The 13,623-nt window shown below is 53.4% G+C and overlaps 1 protein-coding gene across 1 annotated transcript; it reads left to right on the top strand.

Moving 5' to 3' along the window:
• The first annotated feature begins 918 nt into the window (after positions 1 to 918).
• TNFRSF1A (TNF receptor superfamily member 1A) lies at positions 919 to 13,484 on the top strand. The gene is made up of 10 exons (XM_027074100.2): positions 919 to 1,356; positions 8,691 to 8,844; positions 9,094 to 9,222; positions 9,427 to 9,576; positions 9,812 to 9,890; positions 11,401 to 11,474; positions 11,601 to 11,711; positions 12,017 to 12,045; positions 12,217 to 12,475; positions 12,587 to 13,484. The coding sequence occupies exons 1-10, from the start codon at positions 1,318 to 1,320 to the stop codon at positions 12,901 to 12,903; spliced, it is 1,341 nt and encodes a 446-aa protein (XP_026929901.1). The 5' UTR covers positions 919 to 1,317; the 3' UTR covers positions 12,904 to 13,484.
• The last annotated feature ends 139 nt before the right edge of the window (positions 13,485 to 13,623 follow it).

Genomic DNA, 13,623 nt, shown 5'->3' with positions numbered 1-13,623 from the left:
CTGTGTCTCCCTCTCTCTGCCTCTCCCCCACTAGCTCTCTGTCTCTCTCTCAAAATTAAACATAAAAAAATTGTAAATAAAAAAAAGAATCACACGATTAATGTATAAAACAAGGTGCAGCAGCAGATTATGTCTAAGGTCAATTTGGATTGATGTATCAGAGTATTTGGGAAAGGGGGCACTGAGAATATACTGGTAATACCTGATCCAGGTATCTGTGATTTTCACGAATAATGATCTCATCAAGCCTCATGACAGCATTTTTCCCATGTAGGTGGGCTAGGCATTGTTACTGTCAATAAAGGAGGCTTGGTGGAGATTTTGCGGTTTTTTTTTTTTTTTTTTTTTTTTTTTTTGCAGCAGAGGCACATCAGTGCCTGGGGGGTCCCAGCCCAGCAGAGAGTGAATGAGCACCAGATTGGGGGGGTGGGGTATCAGGGCCCCAGTGAGGGCAGAAAACTAGGGTTTGGGTTTACTCCAAGTTTGAGTTTGGGTCGGAGGGGTAAATTCCCAAGAAAGCGAGAGATTTGGCGTGTCGGTGGAGAACTCTGGGGCTAAGGGAAGAGTTCTTAAGGAACACCGAGTACCTGTCATGGATCATATGCTTACCTGTCCTGTCTCAGTCAGTCCTTACAGTAACCCCATGAGCTAGGTGTTCTCTCTCCATTTCACAAACTGGAAAACAGACCCACAGAGTGTTGGTTATTTGTCCCAGACCACCCAGCTCAAAGGCAGAGGATTCTGAACTGAAACCCAGTGAGTTTGACTCCAAAGCCCTGAATCGTTCCAGTGGTGTTCACGTGGGGAAGGCCGGGTGACTGGGTGAGGAGGGACGGGCTTATCGCGCCGTGGAGGGGGTGGGGGGGGTGGGTCGGGAGGGGTCCGATCGGTGGGTTGCGGGCACCAGGCTGCTGGATCCGGGACTCTGGCGCCTCTGACTGAGCTACGAAGGGTTAAAGACCTTCGCCCCCTCCTCCCGCCTCCTCCTGTCTCCTCCCCCAGGCTCTTCCTGTCCCGAAGTTGCAACACCCCATCTGCCACTCTCCCTTCCCTTCTACCTCCACTCTCCTTTCTGCTTTAGTTTTCTCCCAGTTCTCCGGACTCGGCTCCGGCTCTGGCCTTCGGGGTGTGAGGTCCCTGGGATCAGGCGGTGACCTTCACCCCAACCCCATCCCGCTCAGCTTCCCTCCGCGGGGTGCGGGCTCTTCTTGGGACCTCCCGACCCCGCGCATCCCGGACTCCGGTCGCCGCCGCCGCCGCCGCCGCCGCCACTGCCTGAGCCCTGATGGGGGAGTGAGAAGCCACAACTGGCCGGACATGGGCCTCCCCACCGTGCCTGGCCTGCTGCAGCCACTGGTAAGACCCCGGACGAGGGCTTAGTGGGCTGGGGGCGGGGGGGAGGAGGGGGGAAGGCGCCGCCCCTCCGGAGTGGGCCCTCGCCCCGGGCCCCGACCTTCGGCCGGCGTGGCCCAACTTCAAACTCGGCCAGAAGTTCGGGTTTCCCATTCTGAGGCCTGCTCTGAGTCGGAGGCAAGGCCGAGGGTGAAAGGGAACCCGAGGACAGCCAAGGAAGTTTGCTGGGCTTTGGGGTGGCCAGGAATGTGGGGGCAGGTGATCCCCGGAGGCGGGGCACATTTCGGAAGGGTAAGGAAAGGAGTGGAAGAAGGACGTTTCGTCCTCTCGGAGTCCAGATGATTCAGAGTTCTGTCCTCCGGTCAGCTGGCCAGCCGGTGTGTGTGGGGTGGGAGAGGTAAGGCTGCCTGTGGGCTCTGGCTGAACAAACCTTGGCAGGGCGTAGGCGTTGGATGCTAGTGAAGGGGGAAACTGAGTCCGGGAATGGAGATGGGCTGGTGGGTAAGTTTGGGATGCTGTGTGTGTGTGCCCGTGTGGAGAGGGAGTATTTGGGAGTGGAGTGGGAACCGGATAGGGACAGGGCAGTGGAGAGCCCCCCAGGGCCAGGACGCCCACCTGCTGGCATTCCCCACTCTCTGCTTCTGGCTCAGCTTCTAGGCAGGTGCCCTCCGTTGGACTGACTCTAGACAGCTGCCAGCGCCTCCACCTGGTCCCAGACCCTGTGGCCAGCCTTCAGCCCCCTCCCCACAGACCCAAACAACAATCTCTTCGTTTCTTCTTCCACAGATCAGTTTGGGGAAGTTAGTAGAAAGTTGTTTTCGTCACTGGAAAATGTCCCTTTCTTGTGCCTCAGCCTTGTTTCAATGTATCCTCCATCTCCTTGCATGTCCTGGAATCAGCCTGTGCGATACCGGGAGCCCCTGTCCCCCACCTAGTAGGGCGGATTTCCCTGGCCTGTGGTTGGCCAGTTTCTCCTGGGTCCCTGCCTGTCTCTGGCCCCCATCTTCCGCACTGTCCTCTCTGGGTCTTGTCCTGTCTCTACTAACCATTTCTTCCTTTTCTGTTGGTTTCCCCAGAAGTCTCCTTTCTGAACCTTTTTCTCTCTGGTGCCTCCCTCTCCCTCTCTTTTCTGCTGGGAGTCCACATCTCCAGACCGTGATTCCCCGTGCAGCACCTCTCTCTCAACCTGAGTTCTTACTCTTATTCTCACTGTCTCACCTCCTGTCTCCCCAGCCTGTCTCATGACTTCTCTCAAGTCTGTCCTTCTCCCAGGCTCCCTCAGCCCCCATCCGACTGCCTTGTCTTCTCTTCTCTCTTTGGGGGTACATCACTTGGATTCAAATCCTGGCTCCCTCACAGACTAGCTGCCCGAACTTGAGCAGGCTACGTAACCTTTCATGTCTTAGTTTCTTTATCTCTAAAATGGATATAATGATCACTACTTCCTAATGGTGTTTTGAAGATTAAATAGATTGACACACAGTTGACCCTTGAACAAACATGGGTTTGAACTGTGCACGTCCACTTATATGTGGATTTCTTTCCCATTAAATACAGTACTGTAAACATATTTTCTTTTTCTAATTTTCTTACTAACATTTCCTTTTCTCTGGCTTACTTTCTTGTAAGGATGCGGCATATAATACACATAACACACAAAGTATGTGTTCATCAATTGTTGATGTTATCGGTAAGGCTTCCAGTCAACAGTAGGCTATTAGTTAAGTTTTGGGGGGAGTCAAAAGTTATACGTGGATTTGTGATTAAGTGGGGGGATGCTGATGCTCCTAATCTCTGCATTGTTCAAGGGTCTACTGCGTGTTAGATCTTCAAAGTATTAAGTGCTGGGTCTGTGCTAGACATTTTAAGTGCTGGGGTGACAGCAGTGAACGAAATCTCTGCCCCCATGGAGTCTACATTCTAGTAGAAGAATAAGGTCTAGCAAATAGAAAGCACTCAGTAAGCGTTAGATTTGTTTTGTTAGTATAGTAGGGATTACTCGGGGGCTCCTGTGCTTGGAAGACAGAGGAGGCCTGAAGAGATAAAGGGAAGTGCCTGGTGGCAGGGGTGGAAGATGGCAGGTGGGAGGTTGGCTGTGAAGGGACCCAAGTTCAGCTTGGAGCTGGAGGGGAAAGAGAAGGAATGAAAGGCCTGAGCTGTTTTCAATTGCTCACCAGTCACTGGGCAATACCGAACGCACCAGAGTATATGTGTGGGTGTGTGTGTGGGAGGTAGTGGAGAAGAATACAGGAGAGAGTGTGGCAAAGCTCCTAGGATTTTGCTGTTCTCAAAGAGCTTGCAGTCTGGGAGCCAAGATGGCTTACAGCAAAAAAATGAGCTCAGAACAGTCTGGGGAGAATATCCACAAAAGCGTTTTGATGTGGTGCCCTGGGACACGGATGGGAGGCAGGACCAGGGAAGGGAATGAGCATCATCCAGCTGCTTTTTCTTGCTTAGCTGGCCTCATCTCTGGTGTCTCTGCCCCAGGAACCCCTCCTGCATAGACTGCAGAGCCTACAATGAATGGATTGTCTCTGACCTGGCTGAGAGCTTGATAGCATGGGTGGCGTGAATTCACTAGGTCCCTAGCAGCTATATGGGACCTGGTGCCCATGTGATACTCCCTAACTCTATGGAATGACTCGAGGAACAGGCATTGGTCAGATGGAATGAGGAAGGGAAAGCCTCATAGAAAAGTGGATTTGGAGTTGAGATTCAAAGTCACTGACTGGCAGCGTGGCTAGAAAGAAGGGAGACTGGTTTGAGGGAGAGTAGGGGAATGGAGAGGTGGGATTTTGTGTTGGGCATGGTGGTGGCAGGAAGCTGAACACCTTGGCTGGAGATGGAAGGACCATGTTGAGGAACAAGAAGATGTGAGAATGAGAAAATTGGAGGGAGTGGGGGCGGGGATGAAGAGAGACTTTGAATGTAGTCCCAAGTAGAGGAATTCGAGGAATTCATTCATTCATTCATTCATTCATTCATTCATTCAGAAGCAGTTCTCTGAAAGACCCATGGCAGCTGGGAGTGTGTTCAGAATAGCAGTGAGGTACCTCTGCAAATACTCACACAGGGAAGGAGTGACTTGTGTGGAACTGATGTTCAAGGTCAGGCTCTGGAGAAGAAGATTCCCACACATGTGGGTACAAGTTGAAGCATGAACACAGATAAAGTGCGTAGGATGGATTGGAGCAGGAAAGAGGCTGGTGGCTGGGCCATCAGCTGGAAGACAGTTGCAATAATGCGAGCGTGAGGCAACCCATGATTATGGACAGGACTGAGAGATCATGGAAGACGGACTGGCGAGATGAACTGACAGGCTGGATGGCCGCAGGATCGGGACGGGGGACCTTGAGGAGAGAAGGGTGGCAAAGCTCTCACACTGTGGGTGCTGAGAAGTTGGTGGTGTAACATTTGTCTAGACCAAGAGATTGATGAACTAGGTTTGGGGCACGTTGAGGGTCTGGGAACAGCTAAATGAAGTGGGTACCTAACAGACTAGAGCAGGGCTTCTCAAACTCTTATCTGCCTTTGGATCATTCACCAGTGATACTCAAAAGGGAGTGTGCCTGTGTGTGCATGCGTGTGGGAAGGAGTGGGCATAGTTTGACCACTCTCCCCTGGAGATGAGTATGTTCCTTCACGGGAGCCCTGACTCTTCTATTTCCCTCTCTGGGAGTCACTGGCTTCGACTGGAGTGGAAGACAGATGAGTCGTTAGATTGGCCAATCAATGATTATTCTGCTCCTTTGGTTTTGGGGGCTGGGAAGATACCAAGACCATAAGACACTATCTCTGACCACACACGCTCTTTCTGATCGCTTATCTCATAAGAGTTTATGGTCCTTTCGGGGAGATCATATCTACACGCTCAGGATAATTATATTATAATAAGATCCCAAAGTAGATATAGTTAATTCCTGTTATTGGTCTTCACAGGGGGCTGGGCATCTAATGAGCTCAAGAGGAGGAAGTGGCATTAATGGAGGGCTTCAGCGGAGGGAGGTGGGATCTCAACCGAGCTCTTGGAGGAGAAGCTGTCATAAGCTCCCCGAAGATTGACATTAAAAGAACAAACACATTTTAATTTCGTGAACAAATTAATGCAGGGGAAGGGCACAGCTAGGTCATGAGGTGCCGGGTCAGGGTTAGACCACAGGGTCGCTCTGCTCTCATCCTCTCCGCCCCCTCTGCAGCCCTGGTACAGGAAGTCTCACTTTAAAGTCTCCCCAAGCGGAAGTTGTGGGGGAGTTGGAGGGGTGCTGGGCCACCCCCTCAACTGTCTCTCCCCAGGCACCTCCCAGCTTCCTGCCCTTCCCCTGCTCCAGGCGACAGGTGCAGGCTGGCTAGGGTCTTTGCTCTCAGAGCTCACCTCCTAATTCAGCTGCAAGGTGCAGCTGCTAAGAAGGACAGGCTCCCCAGAGCCAGCTGGTGCCGACTGGTGGGGGCCTGAGGCCCTGGCTAGGAGGGGTCAAGAGCAGGCTGGCTGGGGCACTGCTGGGGACTATGAGAGACCTGGGAAATAGTGCTGGCTGTCTTACATCCCTTCTTGCCTGCCTCCTTACTCCTGGAAGTGGGCGTTCAGGGCTCTGGAGTTTTTCCCGTGCTGCCAGTGGACTTGCAGGGAGGGGCTATGGAGACTCAGAACTGGCCTTATTTCCTAAGGATTGTTTGGGGACCCCAGGGAGGTCCCCAAACCCAATCCAACTGGCCAGAATCAGTCAGGCTGTGGGAATGCAGTGAACCCCGGGTGGGAGGGCAGCCTTAGTTTACTTCCTTTTGGAAAGGGGCGGGGGGGGGGGGGGGGTGTCAGGGACCTCCTGTGAGAATCCAGGGAAAGGGCTGGTCAGTTGGGGACTGGTTGGATGGGGAGGAGGAGCCTGGGTGGGGCCTGGTCTAAAGGAAGGATGCTGAGGGGCGGAGAAAGAGCTGAGTGGCTCCTCAGTGGGGGTGGGTAGTGACCCGCTGGGAGGAAGCCAGGGGTTGAGGAGACTTCCCTTTGGGATGGATTGGGAGAGGGGGCCATTTCCCGAAATCTGCGGGCCAAGTGGGACAGGGGTCTGTTGCCGACTCTTTTGCAGGGGAGGGTGGCGGGGGGAGGAAGTGTGCTCCGAGTGGGGGTTGGAAGGAGAGCCTGGCCCACAGGAGAAAGGGCTCAGATGGGGTTCTCATTGCTGGCTGGTCCCTTCAGCCTTCGTGCTGACTCATGACCCTTGAGGAGCTGGGGAAGCTGCTGGTTCTATCTCCCTTCCCCTAGATGCCCTCCCTCCCTGGCCTGAGTCACTGGGCGGAGTTGCTGGGAAAAGATTTCTCTTTCCCGGATCTGACTTAACCCCCAAAGTGCTGGAGACGCAGGGGGATGCTAGGCTTGAGAAAGCCTCTCTCCCTCCCTCCCTCCGTCCTTCCTTGGAAGCTTACTCCTCACAGGCCTGTGGTCCCTGAAAGGCTCCCCACCAATGCTGTGGGGGGTGGGGGGAGGCAGAACTGGAGCCCCCAGTTTTTCTTCCTGACTTTGTCTCTGCCGGTTGGCTTTGCTCCTGCAGGAGGGGGCCCTGCATGGAATTTCAAGTGCCAGTAACCTTGGGTCCTGAGAGCTCTTCGGGGAAAGGAACCACAATTTCAGGATTGGGAAGTTCTTCCCATAACCACCCTGAATTATTCCTGTGGCCCTGGACGCCCCTGTCTTGTTCAGGGGAGACGGCATGCTGGAGTGGCTCAGGGAGGGGACTGCTCTCTGAGTAGGGGAGCGCAGCCCTGCCTTGGCCGCTGCTCTGTTTCTCAGTGTGGCTTCTGATTGTGGCTGAGGCTCCAGCTTCTAGGCTGCAGTGTCTCCCAGAGGGTGACTCAGGGCAAGCACGACCTGCCTGCCTGCCTGCCTACCGGGCTGTGGGCTGCTGTGCTGTCCTGTCTCGGACTGGGGTTTCTGTGATCAGATTAGTCTGTTTTTCTCCAATTTTAACATGCTTTGAGGACATCCTCTTATCTTTACATAAAGCAGCTCTTATAGCAGAGGGAAAAAAAAAGAAAATCAAGACCCAGGAAAAGCCAGAAAGAGGCTGATTAAGAGATCAAGGAAAAAAAGTCTAGGCTGGAGCTCAACACTGACTCCTGGCTTTGCTGTCCCTGGCTCTGAAGCCAGAACTGGGCAAGTGATTCAGCTGCTGAGGGCTTGCCCTGAGGCTGTAAAAGGTGCCTCTCAGAATGCCCCTGTGTGCAAAGGGCATCAGGACTCCAGCCCATCCTCAGCTCCTGACTTGATGGTCACCTGAGCCCGATCACCAGCCTCTGGATACATACATTGTATGTAACCTACATGCCTTTTTCCAATCCTGCCTGGACCTAAACTTTGTCAATCTCCTACCTCATTCCCACCCTGAAACTTTCCCTTTTACTGCCCTCCCCGTTTGCCCTGGCCAACCTGGGGTATTTGTGCAGATTTAGTGGTGGAAGGGGATGCAGCATGAGGTCTGAGGGCAGAATCCTGAGTGAGGTTTTGATACAGATTTATAAAGAAACTCTTCCTTTTGCCCACTCCCTACAAATGGTGCCCACAGAAACGTCACTTACTTCCACTCCAATCTGATTTTATTTATTTTTAAAGTTTTATTTATTTGTTTATTTTGAAAGAGAGAGAGCGCAAATAGGGGAGGGGCAGAGAGAGAGGAAGAGAGAATCCCAGCTAAGCGGGCTCCATTGCTGTCAGTGCAGAGCAGATATGGGGCGTGAACCGTGAGATCATGAGCCGAAACCAAGAGTCTAGCTGGACGCTTTAACCAACTGAGCCACCCAGGTGCCCCCTCCAATCTGATTTTATAAACATACCCTTTCTACTGGAATTACGCAATCCGGGAAAGTGCACAGATCTAACTGCTCACCTCTGTGGATGTTTACAAAGTGAACACACTGTGAACATAGCACCCAGAAGGAGAAACACCACATTAATATCCTTAAGGCTCCTTGTTGGAAGTAAGGGCCCCAATTGAGGTAACCAGTTCCCAACCAAAAAAAACATTCCTTAAACACCCGCCCTGTGTCCAGCACTGTTAACTGCTATGGGAAAATAAGGATAAAATACAGTCCAGGCCTGGGGTCTACTAGTCTTAACTTGGAGGGACAAAAAAATTAGTACACAGAACAACTAGAGAAGAATTAAGTACTAGATCACATGGGGCCAGCTGTCTAAGCTTAGAGGAAGGATATCCAGTGTGAGCAGGAATGGCCCGGGGGCAATGTTCCACTGAGAAAGGACTTGAGCTGGGAAGGCTTTGAACTTGCTACCTCTAGGGTTCCCACCCTCCCTCTCCTGATAGGATCTCCTCTGTCTGATTCTTCCCCAGGTACTTCTGGCTCTGTTGGTGGAAATATACCCATTAAGGGTTACTGGACTGGTCCCTCACCTCAGGGACCGGGAGAAGAGAGCTATTCCATGTCCCCAAGGAAAATATATTCACCCTCAAGATAATTCCATTTGCTGTACGAAGTGCCACAAAGGTAGGAGAAAGTGGGAACAGTGAATCACCTCAGTTACGGGGTCCTGCTTCTTCCTTTGCTTTTTCCAGATATTCTAGAACTTGGGGATCTCTGACCTCCAGGCTCCTAACTTTGCTGCCTCTTCTGGGCTGGGATTTTCTCCCTTCTTTCCTCTCTTACAGACTTCAGAGGCGTGGCCCTGGCTATTCTCTCTAGCATAGGGCTCCTTCGTTGAGCTCCCGCTGCAACCTAACTGATCCCCCATCACAGGGACCTACCTGTACAATGACTGTGCGGGCCCAGGGCTGGACACGGACTGCAGAGAATGTGAAAATGGCACATTTACTGCTTCAGAGAACTACCTCAGACAGTGCCTTAGCTGCTCCAAATGCCGAAAAGGTGAGTCTCAGGAGGTGGCGAGGGCTCTAAATGGAATGTCAGGCGGATGTGTTAGAGCAGTGGGCTCGCCTGTCTGTGTGTGAGGGCAAACACAGGAATGTGCATGCATAATTGAGTGCAGGGGTGTGGGCGCGTGTACAGAGAAAGACACACACGGTGGGGGGGGGGGGGTTGTGCTCACACGCTGTCTCCTCCCCCCTCCAGAAATGTACCAGGTGGAGATATCTCCTTGCACAGTGTACCGGGACACCGTGTGTGGCTGCAGGAAGAACCAGTACCGGTATTACTGGAGTGAAACCCATTTCCAGTGCCTAAACTGCAGCCTCTGCCTCAACGGCACGGTGCAGATCTCCTGTGAGCACAGCTCTCCATAGCCCGGCCCCGCTCCCCACCCCAGGGTGGGCCCTGTCTCAGGAGAAAGGCCTCTGCCTTTCTGTACCCCAGCCCCCTGACCCCACACTTCCTCTCCTTCCCACTCCCGAAGTCTGTGGGACCATTCTGGCCATCTGCCCCCTGCCCCTCCTAGCTTTCCCTGTGGTCCTTGGTGCAGGGTGCCCCTCCTCTAGCTGTATTGTATCTCTCCCCACAGGCAAGGAGACACAGAATACTGTATGCACCTGCCACGCGGGGTTCTTTCTAAGAGGGAATGAATGCGTCTCTTGTGTTAAGTGAGTATCTCCACTGGCTGCTGGGCACTGGATCGGGTGAGGGGGCTTGGGGTGGGGCGGCAAATGGGGTGGCTGTAGGTGAGAGCCACCAGCAGGGCAAGGGAGACAGCCCAGGATGCTCTGGTTCTTACTGACTGGTTGACTGTTGGTGTCAAAACACCAGACAGTCCTTCTTCCTGCCCTCCCGACCCCCCACCAGAATTGCTCCTAAAATCTGAAGAAGTCTTTGGGAATAGAGGCTCATACTCCACGGACTTGCAGTTCTTTGAACTTAGACATTTGGATTTTGGGGTGACAGGGTCTACTACGTATAGTTCATGGATTCTAGGACGCACATTTTCATGTCTCTGAAATCAGACTGCATCTTACAATTGATGATGTATCATGGTTTAACTGGCAGCTCTGTGTGTGTATGTAGTATGTAAATGATGGTGCTTTTTAGTGATGGCATCTTTGAGGCAGTATGGTATTTCTTCCCCAGTCTCTGTTCAGGCCTCCTCACTTCTTTTGGCTCCACAGGGTCTGTTCTTGCATACTTGCTTGCAAAGAAGGAACTCTGAGGGCTCTACAAGTTCAAATCTCAGCCTAGCCACTTATGTGTGACCTTGGGCAAGTTACTTAACATCTCTGAACCTTAGTTTTCTTACCTTTAAAGTAAGGATAATGACATCCACTTGGCAAAGCTGTACAGCTATAAAGTAACACCAAACTATTTGTTTTCTTTTTCTACTAAGTGTCTTTTCTCCTTCAAAGAGCTTTTACATTCATTCCATGTGGTTCTCACTGTGAGTTTGTGAGGTCGCCTTTTCCTGCGGAGCATTGACCTTCCCAAGTTCCTTCTAGCCCCTCATGGAGTTCTCATTACTCCTGCTGCCCAGTGACAGCTTCCAGCGGGGGGAAGATGTGCTTGTTCTAGAGTGTTCTCTGGCTGCCCCCCAAAATAAGTCTTTTTAAAATTTTCACATGCATGTTTGACCCCTCTTTCCACAAAGTCAGGGATTGTCACTAGCAATGTCATCTCAAGAAAAAGCTCTCCAACCTCTCTTTGCCATGGGATTCTCACAACAGTTCAGTGACAGCCACCATTTATCGAGTGCTTCCTATATGCCAGGCATAATGATCTCACTTCTCAATTCTGACAGGTGGGTAAGGGTCTCACTTTACTGATGAGCAAACTGAGGCTTACAGGTTAAATGACTTGCTTGGAGTCACAGTGCCAGCCAACGAATGGACTGGAATTCACACCCTGCCCCTTACTGCTTTGAATTAGTTCTTTCTACACAGCCTCCTTGAGATTACTTCCAATTCTAAAAGGAAATGATTTTGTGATTGGCTTGCGTTTCATTCCTCTGAGTCAGGAGAGGTTTAATTTCCATTATTTCAAGAGATAGCTAAAATGTTTGGAAAGCAAAGAAATTTCCAACAGTATGGAGTTTTCTTCTTTTTCCTTTTTCCCCTGTCTTTCTCTTGGGGGAGGGCCCCTACGTACCTGTGCGATCTCTTCTTTCAGCTGTAAGAAAAACACAGAGTGTACGAAGTTGTGCGTACCCATCGTGGAAACTGTTAAGGACCCTCAGGACCCAGGTGAGGAGAAATAACCCGCTTCCCATGCTTACCTGCCCTCTCCTAATCCTTGCCCCTCCACCTACCCAGCCAGCCCTGCCCTTCCTGCTTCCCTTCTCCTCTCACCACAATCTGCCTCGCCTCCAGGCACCACAGTGCTGCTGCCTCTCGTGATCTTCTTCGGCATTTGCGTTTTATCCTTCTCCATTGGTTTAATGTGCCGCTACCAACGGCGGAAGTCCAAGCTCTTCTCCATTGGTGAGTGGGGCCCTTGGGAGGGGAAAGCTTGCTGCTGGGGGATGTGGGAGGGGGTTGAGTGGGTGAGAGGGATCAGCATGGAGGGAAATGAGGGAGTGTCCCCTTAGCTTGCTGCTGAGGACCCGCTGGCAGGAGGTGGCCCTGATGGCTTGGTGAGAGGTCACAATGCATCAGTAGGTCTCTTGTCCCTGGGGCCACTTTGGCCCTGAAGCATGTCACCACAAGTCCCCAGGGCCAGCCCCGGTATGGTCGCCAGGGCTGAGAGAGGAAGTGAAATTTGTGACGCTTGGTTTCTTTTTTCTCAGTTTGTGGGAAATCAACACCTACAAAAGAGGTAAGATGAAACCAGGAACCTACCCCCAGTCTTTCCCGCTGATTGTCCATTACAATCTTGTAATACCTAAATGACCCTCGGTCACCCTTAATTCCAACCCCCCTCCAGAAATAAAGAAGGTTCGGGCTGTTTGTCCTCTCCTCCACTAACGCTGTGCCTTCTCTCTTTCAGGGAGAGCCTCAGCCCCTGGCCACAGGTCCAGGCTTCAGTCCCATCCCCAGCCCCACCTTCACCCCCAGCCCCACCTTCACTCCCAGCCCCACCTTCACTCCTAGCGACTGGGCTAATTTGAGGGCTGCATCCGTCTCCAGAGAGATGGCTCCACCCTACCAGGGGGCTGGCCCCATCCTCTCCGCGGCTCCAGCCTCCAGCCCCATCTCCACCCCAGCTCAGAAGTGGGAGGACAGCACCCACACTCAACGCCCAGAAGGTGAGCTCCTTGCAGGGGCAGGTAGGTGGAGCTCCTGGAGGGCGCGTGCGCGCGAGGGGACGGGCGGGGCCGCCTCCGCGGCCAGAGGCTCACCGCCCGGCTTCCTCGCAGCGGATCCCGCCGACCCGGCGACGCTGTACGCGGTGGTGGACGGTGTGCCCCCGTCGCGCTGGAAGGAGTTCGTGCGGCGGCTGGGGCTGAGCGAGCACGAGATCGAGCGGCTGGAGCTGCAGAACGGGCGCTGCCTGCGCGAGGCGCACTACAGCATGCTGGCGGCCTGGCGGCGACGCACGCCACGACGCGAAGCCACGCTGGAGCTGCTGGGCCGCGTGCTCCGCGACATGGACCTGCTCGGCTGCCTGGAGGACATCGAGGAGGCGCTGTGCGCCCCGGCCTCCCTGTCGCCCCCGCCCCGCCTCCTCCGGTGAGGCCACGCCCCGCCCCGTGAGGGGCCTGCTCTGAGGACCGCTGCCTACAGGCGGGGCGGCCCAGAAAGACGGTGCGAGGTGCCCTCCGGATCCCCTCTTTCTGGACAAGGGACACGAAGGGGCAGGCAGGAGCTGGCAGCCACCTACTTGGTGCTACTCCCTCAGTGTACACGGAATTTTCTCCGTTTTCGGAGCACTGCCGGAGGGTCAGCCTTGTGTGTGTGACAGATGTGTGCGTGTGATCCTGAGAGAGGCTGAGTGTGCCAGGAGCCCCAGCTTGTGGTTGTAGAGATGAGGGGCGCCATGCCTCATCACCCACTTTGGGTTTGGAAAACCCAGCAACGCAGCTTCGGGGCCTCTGGGTGATCCCTGGGCCCTTGTCACAGTAGATAAGCAATCTTTTTTATCAATTATGTTACACTAATAGAAACTGGGCACGCCTCTGCCCCCTGCCTGGACAAGCACAGGATGAGCTGACCTGTCCGAAGGCAGGAGCAGGCACAGAACAATGGGGCGGCCAGCAGGAGCTGTGGACTTTTGTAAATACACTAAAACTCTGGAATTAAAGCTCTGCTCCTGGACAGGGTGGTCCTTCTGAGTGGCGGGTGTGGGAGGCTGGGGCAGAGACTGCGATCCTGATGGGGGTGGGCTGGGAAAAGCCCTGAGCTTGGGCCAGGTACCCCACCACCATGATACCAGCTGACAAAGGAGCAGCCTGTG

The sequence above is a fragment of the Acinonyx jubatus genome, chromosome B4, assembly GCF_027475565.1.
Source record: "Acinonyx jubatus isolate Ajub_Pintada_27869175 chromosome B4, VMU_Ajub_asm_v1.0, whole genome shotgun sequence".
Classification (NCBI taxonomy): Eukaryota; Metazoa; Chordata; class Mammalia; order Carnivora; family Felidae; genus Acinonyx; species Acinonyx jubatus.
This window is presented reverse-complemented; position numbering and strand designations above follow the sequence as displayed.